Source organism: Peromyscus californicus, unplaced genomic scaffold (genome assembly GCF_007827085.1).
Source record: "Peromyscus californicus insignis strain IS unplaced genomic scaffold, ASM782708v3 Scaffold_8__1_contigs__length_139910024, whole genome shotgun sequence".
Taxonomy (NCBI): domain Eukaryota; kingdom Metazoa; phylum Chordata; class Mammalia; order Rodentia; family Cricetidae; genus Peromyscus; species Peromyscus californicus.
The window spans coordinates 117,148,461-117,166,447 of record NW_026294606.1 but is presented as its reverse complement, the minus strand read 5'-3'; the positions used below and the strand labels follow the sequence as shown (position 1 = coordinate 117,166,447).

Below are 17,987 nucleotides of genomic sequence, written 5' to 3'. Positions count from 1 at the left end.
CCTCAGTTTCCTGGGTGCTGGGATGATGGGTGTGTGAGGTCTAGCAGTATTTGCCTGCCACTTTTTCTCCTTCCTTCCCCTTCTTCCTCCTCCTCTTGTACTTGGGAGAGACTCCAAGGCTTCATTGAGCTACATCCCTAGTCCCTCGTTCCATTTTCTCTTGTTTAGTAATATAAAAAGGGTCTGCCCAATAATCTTTGAGTCTCCATTGGCTGTCTCCCACTCCCCCCGGTCTGTACCCAGTGTTTGCCAACAGGGTCACCATCCCTTCTTAGTTGCATTGTTGAAGTAGCTTTTCTTCTGGGCTTCCTGCTTCTGCCTTGTTTTTCATCCCAGCAGCTAAAGAGCTCACCAGATCATTAACCCCCCCCCCCCCCCAAGCTGAATGTGCGTGTGCATGCTTGTAATCCTAGCACTTAGGAGTTTGAGGCAGGAGCATTTCAAGTTTGAGGTCAGCCTGGACTACAAGTGAGATCCAGTCTGAAGAATCTCCATATTCCCCAACTCTGCAGTAAGTCTTTTCAATAAATAATAATAGTAATAGTAATCAAAAGTAAGATTCCCATCGTGAGCTGGAAGGCTTTTAATAATCTCACCCACACTCTCTGTCTGCTACCCCCTCTGCCGCTGCTGGACACGCTTTGATTCAGGGCTTTGCGCTTGTAGTTGGATGTCTGCTTTGCCTGTCCTCTTACTTGGAGCCTTTCTTAGAGGGGCATCTGGGGTGTAAGACTTGCCTCACTCCTTGTCTTCACTGCTGTAGTTTTTTATTTGTTTTGTGGATTGTTTATTTTCTCCCTGTAGAACAGGAGTGCCTAGGACCTAGGTCTGGTATACAGTAGAGCTCAATAAATATAAAATAAATGAATGTTTTTAATAATATAGGCCTGGAAGACATCACATAAATAAACAATAAACATAAAATGTAGTTCAGGACTAGTTTTAAAGGGCTAGAGCCGTATAACACTTGCCTACTATGAGCAAGGCTCTGGCTTTGATCCCTAGCACTGGAGGAAGGGGCAGGGATATTGGAAGAGAGACCTTAACGAAATAAAAGTAAATCATGGGAATAGAGAGAAATTTTCTGGCAACGGGAGCAGCAAGTACAAAAACCATGAGATGTGAACAGTTGGAACTGTGGTGAGTTTAGGCTCTCCCCCCACCCATGTGTGTTCCTGTGTGTGTTCTATGTATGTGGATGGTTTCGTGGAGGCCGGAAGGGAGTGTCATATTCCCTGGAGCTGGAGTTACAGACAACTGTAAGTCACTGATGTGGTGCTGGGAACTGAATTGGGATCCTCTAAAGAACAGTAAACTCTGAACTGCTGAGCCATCTCTCCATCCCCGATCCTACAAGGTAGATGTATCGAGTCGGTGGGGAGGTGTCAGAGCAAAGATTAGGAGGTGAGAGGGCCCGGGTCTGTTAGTGTCACAGGTGGTTTTAATTAGCAAACATGGTTTTAGTTCTGTTGTGTGGCAAACTTAGCTGCTCGGGACTCAGAGTTAAGTACTGGGGAACTTTCCCCTGCAGGAAGACATTTCCAGAAGAGGTGGTCACAATTACTCCACTAGAGAAGAACACATAGAAGGTTCAGAATAATCAGGGAGGGCCTGTGGGTAGGTAGAACTGCCCTCCGACTTGGCAGTATGTGTAGGAGCTCCTGTGTGTGTGGGGTGGGGATGTGTGTACCTGACATGTACAGGAGTGTGAAGGGAGGAAGCTGCGTAAGGTGCCCAAGGAATAAACTGCAGGGTAGAGCTGGGAAGAGTTGAAGACGGGGCAAGGCAGTGTCTGGTCTACAGAGCACCTGGTGCAGTTCTGTCAGAGTCTAAACACTTGTGTAGGGGTTGAAGGTGCCCCTGATGGGTCTAAGATGGGAGGTATTTTGGAATGGCCACTTTGGCCACGGGGAAAATGAGTTAGAAGAAGTGAGAGGTTGTTGAGGTAATCAGGAGGAAGGCGTGAGGTCAGGGAGAACTGAGGGCATGACTAGTCACAAGGCCTGAGAAGTAAACTGGGAGATAGTCTGGGCTCAGGTGAGAGGGAGCAGATGGTTTCTGGTTAAATTGGCTGTTACAGGGACCCAAGGTGGAGAGCTGGAATTGTTGCTGGCACCCAAAGATCAGGCAGGTACAGGTATCAGGTGGACAATTAGAAATAATTGGTTTGGAGAAAGAATCAGAACTCAGATGCAGGCGTCTTCTTTGTTTTGTCCTCATGGTCTTTCCATAGCTGTATCTCCTCTGTCTCAAACAACCTAAAGCTGGAAATACTTTGTAGCTTTGCACTGTTTGTTGTATGCATGTGTGTGGGGTGTGCATGCCGGTGTATGTGGATGCCAGCGGTCCAGAGGCTTGAGGTAGATGTTGGATGTTTATCATTCCCATTGCAGTTTTGAGGTAGCAGCTCTCACTGAACCTGGAGCCTAACTAACGATTGGCTTGACTGGCTGAGCAGTGGATCACCAGGATCTACCAGTCAGTGTCTGTCCCTCCCTCAGTGCTGGGGTCAGACTGATACCGCCACACTCAGCTTTGTACGCGGGTTCGAGGATCCAGTTCAAATCCTCATACTTGTACCACACACACTTTGCCCTGTCAGCCTCCTCAGACCACTCTACACCTACTCCACCAGTGCACTCAAATAGCTTAATCCCCCAACACATAGTTGCTGACTGCCAGAAAAATCTCAAGCACTGCCAGAAATTTCTTTTCTAAACTCCGGTGTTGGTCTGTAAGGCCAACTAAAGGTCTCCCTCCTTGCAGTCATTTTGAGTGTCTGGTGCATTCTTACTTTTTGTTCCTTGCACTAGGTATGCCAGACTCAAGGACCCTGGTAGAAGACAGATGCCAGATTAACAGGTAGAGCTGTGTGCCTGGTATTGACGTGCACTTCCGAGGGGTAGAGTATGGAAATGGTGGGACTGCTTCAGCTGGAGGGTCTTAGCTTCCTCAGAAAGGAGACCCATGAGCCAAGACTGAATGGAGTAAGGGATAAACCTCGTCGATGTTTAGGGATGAGTGCGCTGTAGATGCAGAGGAAGTGGTGCCTGTAGAAGCCAGTGGCAGCCAGTGAGTTGAGCATATTTGAAGAACCAACAAGAGGCTGAAGTGCATAGTAGTGGGGAAAAGTGTACAGAAGGGCAGGGGCTGGTATAGGGACAGATGATGGAGTCTCACAGCACACACAGACTTCATGCATGCTAGGCAAGCTCTATTGCTGAGTACTGCCTGCCTCAGCCTTCTGAGTAGCTGGGATTACAGGCAGGCACCCTCACATCTGGCTTTAGTTTACAGATAATGGGAGTTATTAAAGGTTTAGCCCCCCCCCCAAAAAAAAACCCCACATTTTTTGTAGTTCTGAAATTTAAAGCTAGGGCCTTGAGCTTGCTAGGTAAGCATTGTACCACTGAGCTACGTTCCCAGCCCTGATTTTCAAAGACTTATTCCCACTATGAGGCAGAAAACATACCGGGTAGTGAAGGCATCAATATTAGGAACGGGAACCAGTCCTGGAGGTTATTGTCACCTGGATGTGACATGTGCAAGTGGAGCAGGGTGATGGTGGGATATAAACAAAAGTGGACTCATGTGTTTATGTATTTTAAGAATAAATGAACGTCATAGCAGATAGCATCATGGGGGAGGGAGAGAGATCACATGATAAGATAGGAAGCCAGGGAACAGGGAGAGGCTCCCCACTAGGCCCAACCTCTTAAAGGTTCTGCTACCTCTGAATATTGCCACATTGGGGACCAAGCTCTTAGGCCATTGATCTCCTGGAGAGCACACTTCGACTATATCTAAACGATAATATTAGGTTGAGATTTGAATTGACCATAATAATATTTATTGAATAGTTACTATGTGGCAGGGAGGGAGTAAGTTTTAAAGATAAGTCACAGAGGAAGTAATTATCTTGCCCAGAGTCTCACAATATAAAGATGAAATAGCTGTTTGGAGCTTGGGTGGGTGTTTTTGTTTGGTAAAAATGTGAGTAGAAGCCAGGGCAGGGCATGCACAGGGATGTTCATGGACAGTAAATCTGGTGATCAGATGTGGAAAGTCAAAAGCAGTCTCACCGCAGTCCCTGTGAGGGGGCCCAAGAGAGTTTTTGAGTAAGAGCAGTATAAGGAAAGTGATGTCGGATAAAAAGGAGGTTGACAGGCGGCAGTGGCTAGAGGGACACTAACTATCTAGTGTCGTACAAGGACTAGAGCTTCAGGAACGACAGTCAGGCCTTGTGATAGTGAGAAGCCAGGCGCTGCTGTTGGAAAACCGTGTAAGAATTTATCCCCTTTCGTCTGTTCAGATAGGAGGTTGGATAGAATTTGGTTTCAAAGTTTTTACTAGGAGTTAGCATTAACTTTTAATACCTACCTGTTTCTTTCAAAAAGTTTCTTTGAGGCTGATAAGATGGATCAGTGGGTAAAGGTAAAGACTGGGTGACTTAAACAGAAATTTGAACTGGTCTTGGTGCTTGTAATCCCAGCATTCTGGAGGCAGAGGTACGATTGTGTTTTCTAGGTCAGTTTAGCTGCATGACAAGATCTTGTCAGAACAAAACAAAGCACAGTGTACAAAAAGAAAAAACCCAATCCAACTTCCCCTCCTGAAATTGTTTATCTTACTTCTTTGGAAGTTGGAGGTTTGTGCATGGATGGGTGCTGGTGAGGGTCTTGTTAATGGCTACCATCTTGCTTTCACTGTGCACACCTGGTCTCTCCTTGACATATGCCTGAGGAGGAGTGAGTGGGAGAAAGCAGGCTCTCTATTATGTTTTCATAGAAGGCCCCCTGTTGCATCTTATGGACCCCACCATTTATCACTTTATTTAAACTTACTGCCTCCCAAAGACCTCATTTCCTTATGTCATTTCATTAGCATAATTTTGAAGGGCCACAATTCAATCCATAGTACCCAGAAAGGTATGATAATGCTATGCTCACTCCTAATCAGTACTTCATCTGAGTCCCTAATAACCAGTATTCTGGTTTCTAGCACAGTAGATTAGTTTTTCCTGTTTTTAAGTAGACTTGCACAGCTTGCCCCCCTTTGTTTTGAGAGGGGATCTTGCTGGTAGTATGGGCTATAACTTGATCTTTTCCATTGCTGTATGATATACTAGGGTGTGCATACCACCTTAAAAAAGCCCCAATGAAATAATTTTGTGTATACTGTGATTTTTAAATCATTTTGAGGGGGAAAGCTCCTATATTGTTGTTAGGACCTAGTATTTAAGAAATATTTAAATATTTAAAAGAATATATGTTATTTTTCCAGAGGGTCAGTGTCCCTAATGGTATGTACCTTTGAAACCTGTTGTGCTGGATAGTTTTATGTCACCTTGACACTGCTGTAGTCATCTGAGAGAAAGGAACCTCAGTTAACAAAATGCCCCCATAAGATCAGCTGTAGGAAATCCTATAGAACATTTTCTTAATTAGTGATTTATAGGGGAGGGCCCAGCCCATTCTTGGTGGTGCCATCCCTGGGCTGGTGGTCCTGGGTTCTATAAGAAAACAGGCTGAGCAAGCCATGAGGAGCAAGCTTGTTAGTAAACAGCACCCCTCCATGGCCTCTGCATCAGTCCCTGCCTCCACATTCCTGCCCTGTTTGAGTTCCTGTCTTGACTGCCTTTGATGATGAACTGTGTTGTGGAAGGGTAGGCTGAATAAACCCTTTCCTCCCCAAGTTGCTTTGGTCATGGTGTTTCATTGTAGTGATAGTAACTCTTTTTTAAATTAAGACACCTGTCTTGGTTTATAGAAGGGTTTCTCAGCTTGGAAACTTAATATTTTGGGTCAATTCTTTGTCAAAGGTTATGCTGTTTGTTGTAGGATGTTTAGCAGAAACCCTGGCTTCCACTCTCTACACAGCAATCATATATGTCTTCTGTCCCAGATTGTAATATCCAGAAGTGTCTTACTTAGGGTTTTAGACACTATGACCATGGTAACTCTTGTAAAGGAAAACATTTAATTGGGACTGGCTTACAGTTTAGAGGTTTAGTCCATTATCATCATGATGGGTGGCATGTAGGCAGACATGATGCTGGAGGAGACTGTGAACCACACTGGGTGTAGCTTGAGCATATGAGACCTCAAAGCCCAATCCCACAGTGACACACTTTCTCCAACTAGGCCACAACTACTCCGAAAAGGCCTTACCTCCTAATAGTGCCACTCACTATGGGCCAAACATTCAAACATAAGTCTGTGGGGCCATTCATATTCAGATCACCACAAAAAGTGTCTCAGAATATTAACACATGGCCACAGGAGAGGTTATTCCTCTAACATAGGGCTGCTCCTTCTGAGGAATTTAAAGGTGAGTCTAAAGACAGACATGTGTGGGCAGTCCCTTAGAAATGACCTTGGACAGTGCAGTCCCAAGGTGAGAGGGTGGGTGTGGGGTGGAGCTTCCTGGGGTCTACTCTTGCTTTCTATTTCTAGCTAGGACTTCTGCCCCCTGACAGCCTGGAGTCACCAGAAAGTTCTTTAAGTAAAGTCCTTAGAAAGTTCATTTGTGTTTCTGTGTGCTACTGGGCTCTTTCTCTTTGCTGCCTGCAGATGAACTAATACAAGTGACGTTTCATGACACTACACGTTCCTTACTGCAAATACGGAGTCATCCTGGGCAGTACTTACCCAGATCCTTCTCTGTGTGGGCTCATTGATTTTACTTCTTCGTTTTCCCCAGAAGACTAGGTTAGGAGTAATGATCAGGTCTCTCCTGCTGTCTCACAGGACTCTAGGGAATTAGCTTCTTTTTGAATGTGCGTGCACACATGTATTCCTGTGTGTAATATAGCCATGGCAACATATATGTTGGTCAGAGGACGACCTCTGGTGTTGGTTTTCCACACAGGAAAATAAATTTTAAAATTTTTAAACAGTTAAAAAGAAAAAGGGCTGGATAGCTCCCTCAATGGTTAAGAGGACTTCAGCACACACATGGTGGTTCATGATCACCCATAATTCCAGTTCCAGGGATCCAAGCCTCCTTCTGGACTTACTGGACACCAGAAAGGCATGTGGTGCACTTTCATACATGCAGTCAAAACACTTAATACACACACACCAAGTTAAAATAAAAACCACTTATACATATAGAAAAATAATAATAAATCTAATGGGGGGGGCGCTGATGTGACAGCTCAGTGGTTAAGAGCACTCTTATTTTCCTGTGTGGATGTGGTGGCTCACACATGTAATCCTAGCACTTGGGAGGCTGAGACAAAAGGATCACCTCGATTTGATCACTCTGGGCCACTTAATGAGTTCCGGACTAATGGTTACAAAATTAATTAGATTCTGCACAACAAAGAAACAACATAAAAAATACTAATGCTTTTCTATGTGGGTCACCTCCTCCCTCCCCACGACAGGGTTTCTCTGTGTAGCCCTGGCTGTCTTGGAACTCACTTTGTAGACCAGGCTGGCCTGGAACTCAGAGATCTACCTGCCTGCTATGTATCAATTTCCCTTTGTGTGTGTGTGTGTGTGTGTGTGTGTGTGTGTGTGTGTGTGTGTGTGTGTATGTGCGCGCACGTGCCTGTGCATGCTTGTGCAGAGGTCAGTGTCAGGTGTCTTCCTCTTACTGCTTTCCATGTTATTTTTTGAGACTTATGCTTCAATTTAGAGCTTGTCCAGTTGGCTAGACTCACTGGTGAGGCAAAGTACTTTCTCTCCCTAATACTCGCATCTCCATTTCCCAGTGCCGGGATTGCAGGTGTATACCACTAGTCTTGACTTTTAAAGTGATGTTGGGGATCCAAAATCAGGTCCACATGTTCGAGTAGCAGGCACATTCTTTATCCATCCATTCATCCATCTTCCTAGCTCCCAAATGTCTGTCTTTGACAATATCTCTCAAAATATAGTGGTGCTAACTGCTTTTTTTTAGGGTGGAGGATCCTTGTGGTTGAAGGAGATAGTATTTGGGTATATGGGAAAATTAGAATCACTCTGGTACTGAGTGAGTACTGTTTGATTATATAGATGTTAATTGTGGTTTGAATGAGATGTTCCTCCATAGTCACGAGCATTTGAACACTTGGTCCCCAGTTGATGGCACGGTTGAGGAGGAAGTAAGTTAGTGGAGGTGGGCTTTGAGGTTTCTTTTTTTTAATTTATTTTTATTTTATGTGTATGAATGTTTGCCTGAATGTATGTCTGTGTACTATGTGCATGCAATGCCCATGGTGGCCAGAAGGGGACATCAGATCTCCTGGGCTGGAGTTAGAGGCTGTTGTGAGCCATCATGTGGGAGCTGGGAATTGAATCCAGGTTCTCTGGAAGAATATCGAATGTTCTTAACCTCTGAGCCATCTCTCCAGCCCCTCATTTAATCTTTTATTCAGAAGTGCTGAGGATCAAAACCAGGGCTGTGTGTGGTAGGCAAGTGCTCTACTCCCTGAGCTGTATCCCCAGCCTTCATTGAATCTTGGACCTGTTGACACTGCTGGAGCCTAGTGCATGTGTGGCTTAGCCAGGTGCTTAGCACTACCATCCAACCATGATTTGTCAGCTCAGACAGACTTCCAGTATTATCAAAAGCTGTGAAGGGGTTTCAGGTCTTTAAATCATTGAAAAGAATCTAAAAAGGATAACATTTCATGTTAAAGTAATGTGAAATTCAAATTATAGCATACATTATTAAAGTTTTGCTGGAGAGCAGACATGCTTATTTGCTTGCATGTTCTCTCTGGTTGCTGTCAAACTACAATGGCAATGCTTTGTAGTGAGAGAGATTGACCTACAAAGACTAAAACAACCATTCCCTTCGCCTAGCTCCCGGGAGACTAGACAGCCCTGAAATGCTGGCTTTGAGGACTCTCATGCTTCCCTTTCTTTCTTCTCAGCTTGGAGGTTCTGAGACTCGTCTCTGGAACGTGTTCTGAGAGTAACAGGTTTGAAACAGAACTACTGAGTAGTAGCTATTTCTGGGATGACCCAGTGGTCTTTTTTTGCTTTTGAGAAAGCGTCTTGTAGTCCAGGCTGGCCTCCAACTGTAGCTATATTAGTTACTTTTCAGGTTGCTGTGGTAAAATACTGTGACAAAAGCAAATTGAGGGAGAGGGTTTATCTCGGCGCTCAATTTGATAGTCCAGTCCATGGTGAAGCCCTGATGGCAGGAACCGGAGGGCTGGTCACTGCATCTACAGTCAGGAAGAATACTGAACACGGGTGCTTCACTGGCTTTCTCCTTTGTACCTAGCACAGGATCTAGACCATGGAAATGAACCGCCCATATTTAGCTTGGGTCTTCCTGCCTCAGTTAACCCATGGTAGATAGTTCTTCTCTGGCATGCCCAGACACTAACCTACGAGATGATATCTCACAGATGTGTCCGGAAACCTGCACCCTAGATGACTATACATCCTTTCAAGTTGATAATCAATAGCCAAGGGTCCTTTGGATTCCTCATCCTCCTGCCTCCAAATGCTTAGATTATAGCATGTGCTTACCATGCTTCATGTAGTAGTCTTTAAAGAACTCAGTGAACCCTCAGTTTGAGAGTTGTCATAAGACCCGGTAGGTGAAAAGAAGTATTCTTCTTGTGGATAGGGCTTAAAAGCAAAAGGAGAGAAACCAATGAGCTAGTAATACCAGAAACAGGTGAGTACATTTTGATATAACAAGCAGAAATGTCATAAGAGACCAAGATTGAGGCCGCGTAGAAGAATGCTAAAGGGACCATTTTATGAGGACACTGACTTAGAATGGTTCAGAAGTGCCCAGTAGTGCGAGTATTCCTTTTCTGACTTGATTGATTATTTAACATGGTTGCTTTGAGAATGTGGAAATGACCGGGTTGTTTCATAATTAAAACTCCACATGTTTTTATAGCAACTAAACTGAAATTAACTGATCTAATTTCACTATCTTTATATAATGACTTCATTTTACCATATATGCATTGTAGGAATTGTTTTAGTTAATTTTCTGCTTGCTGTGACCAAATAACCTGGCAAGAGACAGTTTTTTTTTTTTTTTTTTTGGTTTTTTTCGAGACAGGGTTTCTCTGTGTAGCTTTGCGCCTTTCCTGGAACTCGCTTTGGAGACCAGGCGGGCCTCGAACTCACAGAGATCCGCCTGCCTCTGCCTCCCGAGTGCTGGGATTAAAGGCGTGTGCCACCACCGCCCGGCGGCAAGAGACAGTTTAAAGGAGAAAGAGTTCATCCTGTGTCCTGGCTAGTTTAATGTCAGTTTGCTACAAGCTAGAGTCATCAGAGGGGAGGAGACCTCAATTTGGAAAACGCCTCTTTAAGCTCCAGCTGTAGGTCATTTTCTTAATTAGTAATTGATGGGGGAGGATCCAGTCCATCGTGGGTGGTGCTATACCTGGGCTGGTGGTTCTGGGTTCTATAAGAAAGTAGGCTGACCAAGCCAGTAAGTGTCACCCTTCCACAGTATCCGCATCAGCTCCTCCCTCCAGGTTTCTGACTGTTTGAGTTCCTGTCCTGACTTCCTTCAGTGAGGAACAGTGATGTGGAAGTGTAAGCCAAGTAAACCCTGTCCTCCCCAACTTGTTTTGGTCATGGTGTTTCATCACTGCAATAGAAACCCTGACGAAGACATTGGCCGAGGGCTGCATCCCATCATGCCAGGGAAGGCATTGTTTCAGGAGCATTGCATTCACAGCCAGGGCATGAGTGCATAGAATGAGGCTGGGTTATAAAACCTCAAGGCTTTGTCCTCAGTGAAGGTCTTTACCTGCTGAAGGTGCCACAACGTTTCCTAACAAGCACTGCCAACTGGGACCAAGTGTTCAAACACATCTCCATTGGGAGCATTCACATTCAAAGCATACGCACTTTGACCCACCTCATTGAAGAATGTTGACGTGCCGCAGTGGGGCATGTATTGTTTAGACACTGGATGACAGGTAAATGAGTGCAAACCAGCATGAGGAAAACCGAAGAAATTGTAGGCTTCGTGTATTTTCTTTAATGTTCTCAGCATCTGTTGACCCACCCTGTGACCAGCAAGGCTGAGACCTGAGGTTCCCAGGATACATTCCAAAGATCCGAGTGGGGTGCTAGGGGATCCCAGTCTTTTGTTGTTGTTGTTGTTGTTTTTTTGAGCTGAGGATCGAACCCAGGGCCTTGCGCTTGCTAGGCAAGCACTCTACCACTGAGCTAAATCCCCAACCCTGGGACCCCAGTCTTTTGAGCTCGAGTAGTGCAAGCAAAGCACTTCTCATTTTTATTATTAAAGCAAACAAAGCAAAGGCGATGCTTACAGTTAGCTTGAGCAAATACGAGTACCGTAGGGAGTACTCCTAGTGTTGTCTTAGCATCTTTGGTCATGTGAGAAGAGCCAAGAATGTTCCACCCAGGCCTTTGCCTTTCCCACAGAGATAATGTGGGCATGCTGGCATTTCCTTTATGTTCTTGTTTTTAAGTGCATTTACTTATCACACTTGATGTAAAATGTTTTAGAAGGCCACCTTCTGGGAAGAACATTGTGTATTCTGTCACATCCATAGTTCACAGTAAGTTTATAGCTTTCTTACAAAGGCTCCCAAGCATCTTTTAGGTGGGGTAAAGAGATCTAGATCATGGGATTGACCCCGTAACAACATTCTTCTTTTTTTCTGTTTTGAGATGGGATCTTACTCTGTAGCCCTGGCTGGCCTGGAACTTACGGTGTAGATCACCTGCGTAGCCTCAAACTCACAGAGATCTGCCTGCTTCTGCCTCAAGAGTGCTGGACTTAAAGGTGTGCATTGAAAGACTCAATTTTTTTTTTGGGGGGTAGTTCTTTTTCTTTTTTTTCTTTGTTTTAGATGAGTCACACTAAGTAGGAGCTACACTGGCATGGAACTCACATCCTGCCTCAGCCTCCCAAGTGCTGGATTATAGGTCTACTCTGCCACTCTAGACCTGTTAATTTTAGTTTCAGTGTTTTTAAAGAATTATTTATTTTTAAATTTATGTGTATGTTTAGTTTTAAGACTTAGAGTGTATATCGTGTGTGGGTGTTTTGGCACACGCCTTTAATCTCAGCATTCAGGAGGCAGAGGAAGACAGATCACTGAGTTTGAGGCTAGCTTAGTCTACAAAGTTTCAGGATAGACGGGACTACACAGAGAAACCCCTTTCTTGAAAAACCATAAATGAATGAATGCATGAATGAATAAAAATAAATAAATAATATAAGAAGAAAGTAAAACAAAACAAAACACAAAACTAGTTTCTCTCAGAGTAAACATGAAGACACTGCTTTTCTTCATGAAGTTCTAAGCTGACTTTAATCTTTAACAACAATCATATATACTGTAAGTCTTATAACCAAAGTTCCTAGAAAATTACACACGCGCGCGCGCGCGCACACACACGCACACACACACACGGTACAGTTGCTGTACTTGACTATCACTGCTTGTAGGAGAATGAGGACTGCAGAGCTAAGAGTCCCACAGTCTGTTTCCACCACCGCCTGGCACTATTTTTGTTTTAACCTTGTGACCTGCCTTTAAAGTTAATGTCCTTGAGTGCTCATTTCAAAAAGTTCTGCTCTTCCGGCTGTGGGTTGTTACAGTGGAAAAGGTGGCTTTGTGCATTAACACGTGCTTCTGTAGCTGAGGTATAAGTACGTATTACATTAACATTTTTTTTTTTTTTTTTTTTTTTTGGTTTTTCGAGACAGGGTTTCTCTGTGTAGCTTTGCGCCTTTCCTGGAACTCGCTTTGGAGACCAGGCTGGCCTCGAACTCACAGAGATCCGCCTGGCTCTGCCTCCCGAGTGCTGGGATTAAAGGCGTGCGCCACCACTGCCCGGCCTACATTAACATTTTAAGTACAGAGTAGACCAGTGGGATTTCCTGGTGCAGTAGAAACCATGGGCTTAAAGGAGGAAAAGATAAACAAGACCTACATTTCAAAGGTTAAGATCTAAAACTGCTTTCCAGAGGAATCAAGTTTGAATAACCTGTAACTCCAGCTCCAGGGGATCTGAAGCCCTCTTCTGGCCTCTGTGGGTACCCATACCCACTTGGTATACACTCACACAGATACACTAACATACATATCAAAATAAATCATTTGTTTGTTTGTTTGTTTGTTTGTTTTTTTGAGACAAGGTTTCTCTGTGTAACAGCCCTGGCTGTCCTGGAATTCAATTCACTTTGTAGACCAGGCTGGCCTTGAACTCACAGAGATCTACCTGCTTCTGCCTCTTGAGTGCTGGGATTAAAGGTGGGCACCATGCCTAACAAATAGCAGCACTTTCTTAAAAGATTAAAAGATTTTTATTTTAGGGGCTGGAGAGATGGCTCAGAGGTTAAGAGCACTGCTTACTCTTCCAAAGGTCCTGAGTTCAACTGTCAGCAACCACATGGAGGCTCACAACCATCTGTGATGAGATCTAACGCCTTCTTCTGACCTGCGGGGATACATGCAGGCAGAACACTGTGTACATAATAAATAAATAAATCTTAAAAAAAAAAGAGTTTTATTTTATGTGTATGTGTGTTTTGCCTGCATGTATGTCTGTGTACCACATGCATGCAATGTCCTCAGGCCAGAAGAGGGTGTCAGATCCCCTGGACTGGAGTTATAGTTGGTTTTGAGCTGACATGTGGGTCCTGAGCAGCCAGTACTCTTAACCACTGAGCCATCTGTCTCTCCAGCTGCTGGCCTTTTTTTTTTTTTTTTTTTTTTTTTTTTTTTAACATTTATTTAAACAGTATGTGTAGGTGTGTTTGTATGTATGTGTGGAGGGCAGATGAAAACTGCAGGAGTTGTTTTTGGAGTCAGTTCTCTCTTTCTACCATGTGGGCCTCAGGAATTGAAAGTTGATCACAATAGCAAATACCCGTTCAGCCATCTTCTCAAACCACATAGCATCATTCTTCACAGCACTTTCAATCAGTTGCTAGAGAAACAGGTGGCCTTGTTAATTATGTTCATACTCTAAAAGTTAAAAGTCATTAATATAAATACAGTTATTGTTAGTAGTTGCAGTAGCAAGTAAGATGTCATATGTAGTGAGGCCGTCAGTCACCTTGTAAGATTGTGTAAATAGAGACCAGGGCATGAATGATAAAAGAGCATCTTTTATGTTAATGAAGACATGGTTGTGTTAGAATAAAGTGAGGCTGAATTTAGTTAGAAGATGCTTAGCATTTCTCTGGTCTCAGTTCAGCCAAATCATGGCAGGACTTGTGCTGTGCATATAACTGAGTTTCCATGGCCTGGAGTTACCATGAAAATCCTGTGACATAAGGCCTTAGGCTGTAGCAATCCCTTCTTAGTGGGGCACTCTTCCCTCAAGGTAAATGGAGGCATTGGAGGTATAGGGGGCTGTTCTTTAGGCTTCCTGGAGCTTGCTGCAATGGCTTTCATTTTCTTACCTGCTTTGGGTCTGCAGGAGGAGGCAGGAATTCTGGCCTGTGGCTTAATATGCTTGCATTTGTTCTGCTGGTGAAATCCATATGCTCAGAAATGAGCTGTTCGAAGTCTGACTCATTTTCTCTGTCAGGCCTGTTCTTGGGCTCTATTCAGGAACACATCCTGCTTGTTGATGAACTATGTCCCTTTCAGTTTACAAAAAGTCCTGGAGGTTTATTCATCTTGTAACAGATTGAAGCAGCAATGGAAACGTCTCTTCCCCTTGACGTAGGTCTTTTTCCTTTCATGTAGCACCTGCATCTCCAATGGATACTGAAGGGTTTGGTGAGCTCCTTCAGCAGGCTGAACAGCTTGCTGCTGAGACCGAAGGTATCTCCGAGCTTCCACATGTGGAACGGAATTTACAGGAGATCCAGCAAGCGGGTGAGCGCCTGCGTTCCCGTACCCTCACCCGTACATCCCAGGAGACAGCAGATGTCAAGGCGTGAGTACTGGTGGGGAGGTGCTGGTAGACTGGGTAGTTTGGGGGCAGGATCAATTTCTTCTATGACAGTCACAAGCCAGGTAGTTTTATAACAGGTCAGCAAGGCTGCTTTGTTTCCTTGCTTCTCTAGGGTTTTAGAATTCTAGCCACCAAGCTGAGAGAGAGCCCGTATTATCTGCAGAGGTGTGAGGGTGGAAGTGGGTGGAGGAGCTCTGTTGTGTATAAAATGCTCTCAGTAATTCCTGCTTGGATTCATGGCTATTGAGTCATAAATGGCCCCTGCCAGTGTGTTAGTAGATATGGACCGTGCACGTAAGTGCTACCCAAAGCCAGAAAGCACTCAGCCATGAACAGTTTTAAGGCTAATTGGGAAAAATTGGGAAGTGGTCAGTGAGGAGAAGCCATCCAAGTGAGGAGTGATTCTGTCTGCTCATTGCCAATGACCCCAGAGGCTGCCACCTCTGAAAGGCTTTGAAGTACAGTGCCCTCCAGCTGATTGTACAGTGGGAAGGTGGGTGAGTCCCAGGGGACAAGACTTTGAGGAAAAATGCTGACTAACGGGGTCATACAGCATTAGCAAGATGATGGAGTGCGCAGAGGATCCTGTTTGGGCAAAATAAAAACCCAACAAAAATTCAAAACCAAATGCTTTTTTGGGAAATGTGATTTAATGGCTATTTACTGTGTATCAGAAACTTCTTACATGTTAAGTCTTTGCTTAATGCTCACAGCCAGCATCAAAACTGTGATCCCTACATTATAGTTGGACAGCAAAGGTTCAGAGAGAGGGCTGGTAACTTCCTCAGGTTATACAGCCGACGAGTGGTGAGCCAAGATTCAAACCCAGCGAGACTGACTCCAGCACTCCTGTCTTTCTGGAAGGGTCTTGGAGAGAGAAGGGTGAAAAGGGTGCTTCTTCTGAGCTTTTCGGATGGTGGGGGGAGGTCCAGAAAGTCATAGGATTATGTATAATTCAGGAAAATGTCCGTCTGTTTCTTCATTCTGTGAAATTAAGAAGACGGGTGTTAGCCGGGCGGTGGTGGCGCACGCCTTTAATCCCAGCACTCGGGAGGCAGAGCCAGGCGGATCTCTGTGAGTTCGAGGCCAGCCTGGGCTACCAAGTGAGTTCCAGGAAAGGCGCAAAGCTACACAGAGAAACCCTGTCTCGAAAAACCCAAAAAAAAAAAAAAAAAAAAAAGAAGAAGACGGGTGTTAATGCGAGGCATTGTCTTTTAGGTACTTAGTAAATGTCAAAGTAGTGTGCAGACTGCATTCCTTTTCTAGCTATCTGGAGAACTGAGCGGCTGGGTGCTCTATGAAGTCAGTAGTATGCTGTGGATGTTCTGTAGTCTTCTCTAGAGTCTTATTTTCTTAAATACTAGTTTTGATTTAGTTTGACATTAATAAAGATAAGTCAGATGAACCCTAGCAGGTTTCCTGTTTGTTTGTTTGTTTGTTTGTTTTTTTAGACTACCTAGCCTTGTAGAAAATGCCCAGCCAGTCTGTAGATATTTCTACTAACTTGCCTTGCTTGTAGGCTCCAAACTTCTGCTCCTGGCTGCTTACAGTTCCCCTGATTGAAGCAGGCAGCCTCTGCTTGTGCAGAGATGTTGCAGGAGTGAAAGCCCCGGATACCCGCTGAGTTGCTATAGTTATAATTTAATTGCTTCAGCTTTACAGCCTATTAAGAGCAGAAAGGGAAAATGTTTTCTAGGTAACAATTATCAGTTATATTCTCTTTCTTGTAAATTTCCATTCTTCCTCGTCTCTTCTACCTTAAATTCATTATTTTAGGGAGGAGGGAGTTAGAATGTTGAAGAATGGATATAGGGTGGGGCAGGAGCTTAAAAAGGAATCAGAGGGCTGATGACTGTATTTTTCCATCTTCTTGATAGGCAGGAACACAAAGTATGATGTGAATATTTTAGTACATGCTGGATGAGGGCAGAGAAGAGGACTGAGTAGGATTTTTTTTTTTTTGTTACATGAAGTAAGTTTTTGAAAGAAAATTCCACCTTTAAGGTCTGAGTTTGGATTGTAGATTTAAGTCTGGCCTGAGTTTTGTGAATTTTTTTTTTAATTTTTAAAAAATGATTCTATGTGTATGGGTGTTTTGCCTGCACCACATGCATTTTTATTTTCAAAGAAACAGGCTTTTTTTTTTTTTTTTTTTTTTAATGGAATCTTACTGTTTCCTGACTGGCCTAGAACATGATACTCTCCTGCCTTGGCCTTCAGAGTAGCTGGGATTACAGGTGTGTGCCAACACTTCCAGCTCTAGGGAATAGATTTGATACCATTTTTGTATGTGTGTTCTTGATCTTTTAAACATTGTGGATTTTTTTTTTTTTCATCACACATAAAGAGTATGCCTGGCATATATACTGCAGGGGTATTCGGACTGTGGCCCACGAGCCTGCTATCTGTTATATCTTACTGGAACATAGCCACGCTTACTTGTTTTCTATATTGACTGTGTGAGTTTTTTGTTTAGCAGAGCTGAGTGATTGCAGCAGATTAAATGTCCTGCAAACTGAAATGTTTACTGTCTGTTTCTTACAGGAGAATCTCAATAACTCCTTGTGTGAGTAGTAGAGTAAGTGGACACCCACGTGTGTATTTCCACTAAAATGCAGAGTATTATCAGTGTCCGTGAGTGCCCTTCATCACTCGTCTCCCCACCATTTTCAGCAGAAGTAGAACAGTGGATTTTTCCATTAAAACCAAAGCCAAACAACCTAGAGATGTACAAAGAAAAAAGGTAGTGATCACTCTCTTCCCCCAAACTTGTCCTCCGAGGTAACTATTGTTATTAATTTGCCTAATCTTTTACAGTTGTCTCCCTATCATGCACACACTAACATGGTTTGGCCAAAGCTGCATAGTCAATAGTAATTTTCTTGTGATAATTCTGTGAAGCTGTCTTTGGCCACTTGGTGTTGGTTAGGTACGGTGCTGTCATTTAACATGACGTCGGCCCTGTGAAAGCAGTGTCATCTAGCTCAGTTCTCTTAAGGAGGGAAGGTCAGATAGGAAGTGGGCAGCTACATTCAAAGTTAGCTTGATTAATAGAAATCCCTCTTGGCATTTGCCATAAGGTACTTTCTCTTCCCAGAGAATTGATGTATTCACTCTTCCTGA

The 17,987-nt window shown here is 43.9% G+C and overlaps 1 protein-coding gene across 2 annotated transcripts in view; it reads left to right on the top strand.

The window, feature by feature from the left end:
- The window catches only part of Nup93 (nucleoporin 93), a 110,232-nt gene that overhangs the window by 1,295 nt on the left and 90,950 nt on the right, over positions 1-17,987 (top strand). For both annotated transcript variants that reach the window (XM_052727053.1, XM_052727052.1), the window contains exon 2: positions 14,654-14,846. In XM_052727053.1, coding sequence (XP_052583013.1) covers positions 14,668-14,846 — 179 coding nt within the window. In that variant the 5' untranslated portion in view covers positions 14,654-14,667. The remainder of the gene's footprint in view (positions 1-14,653; positions 14,847-17,987) is intronic.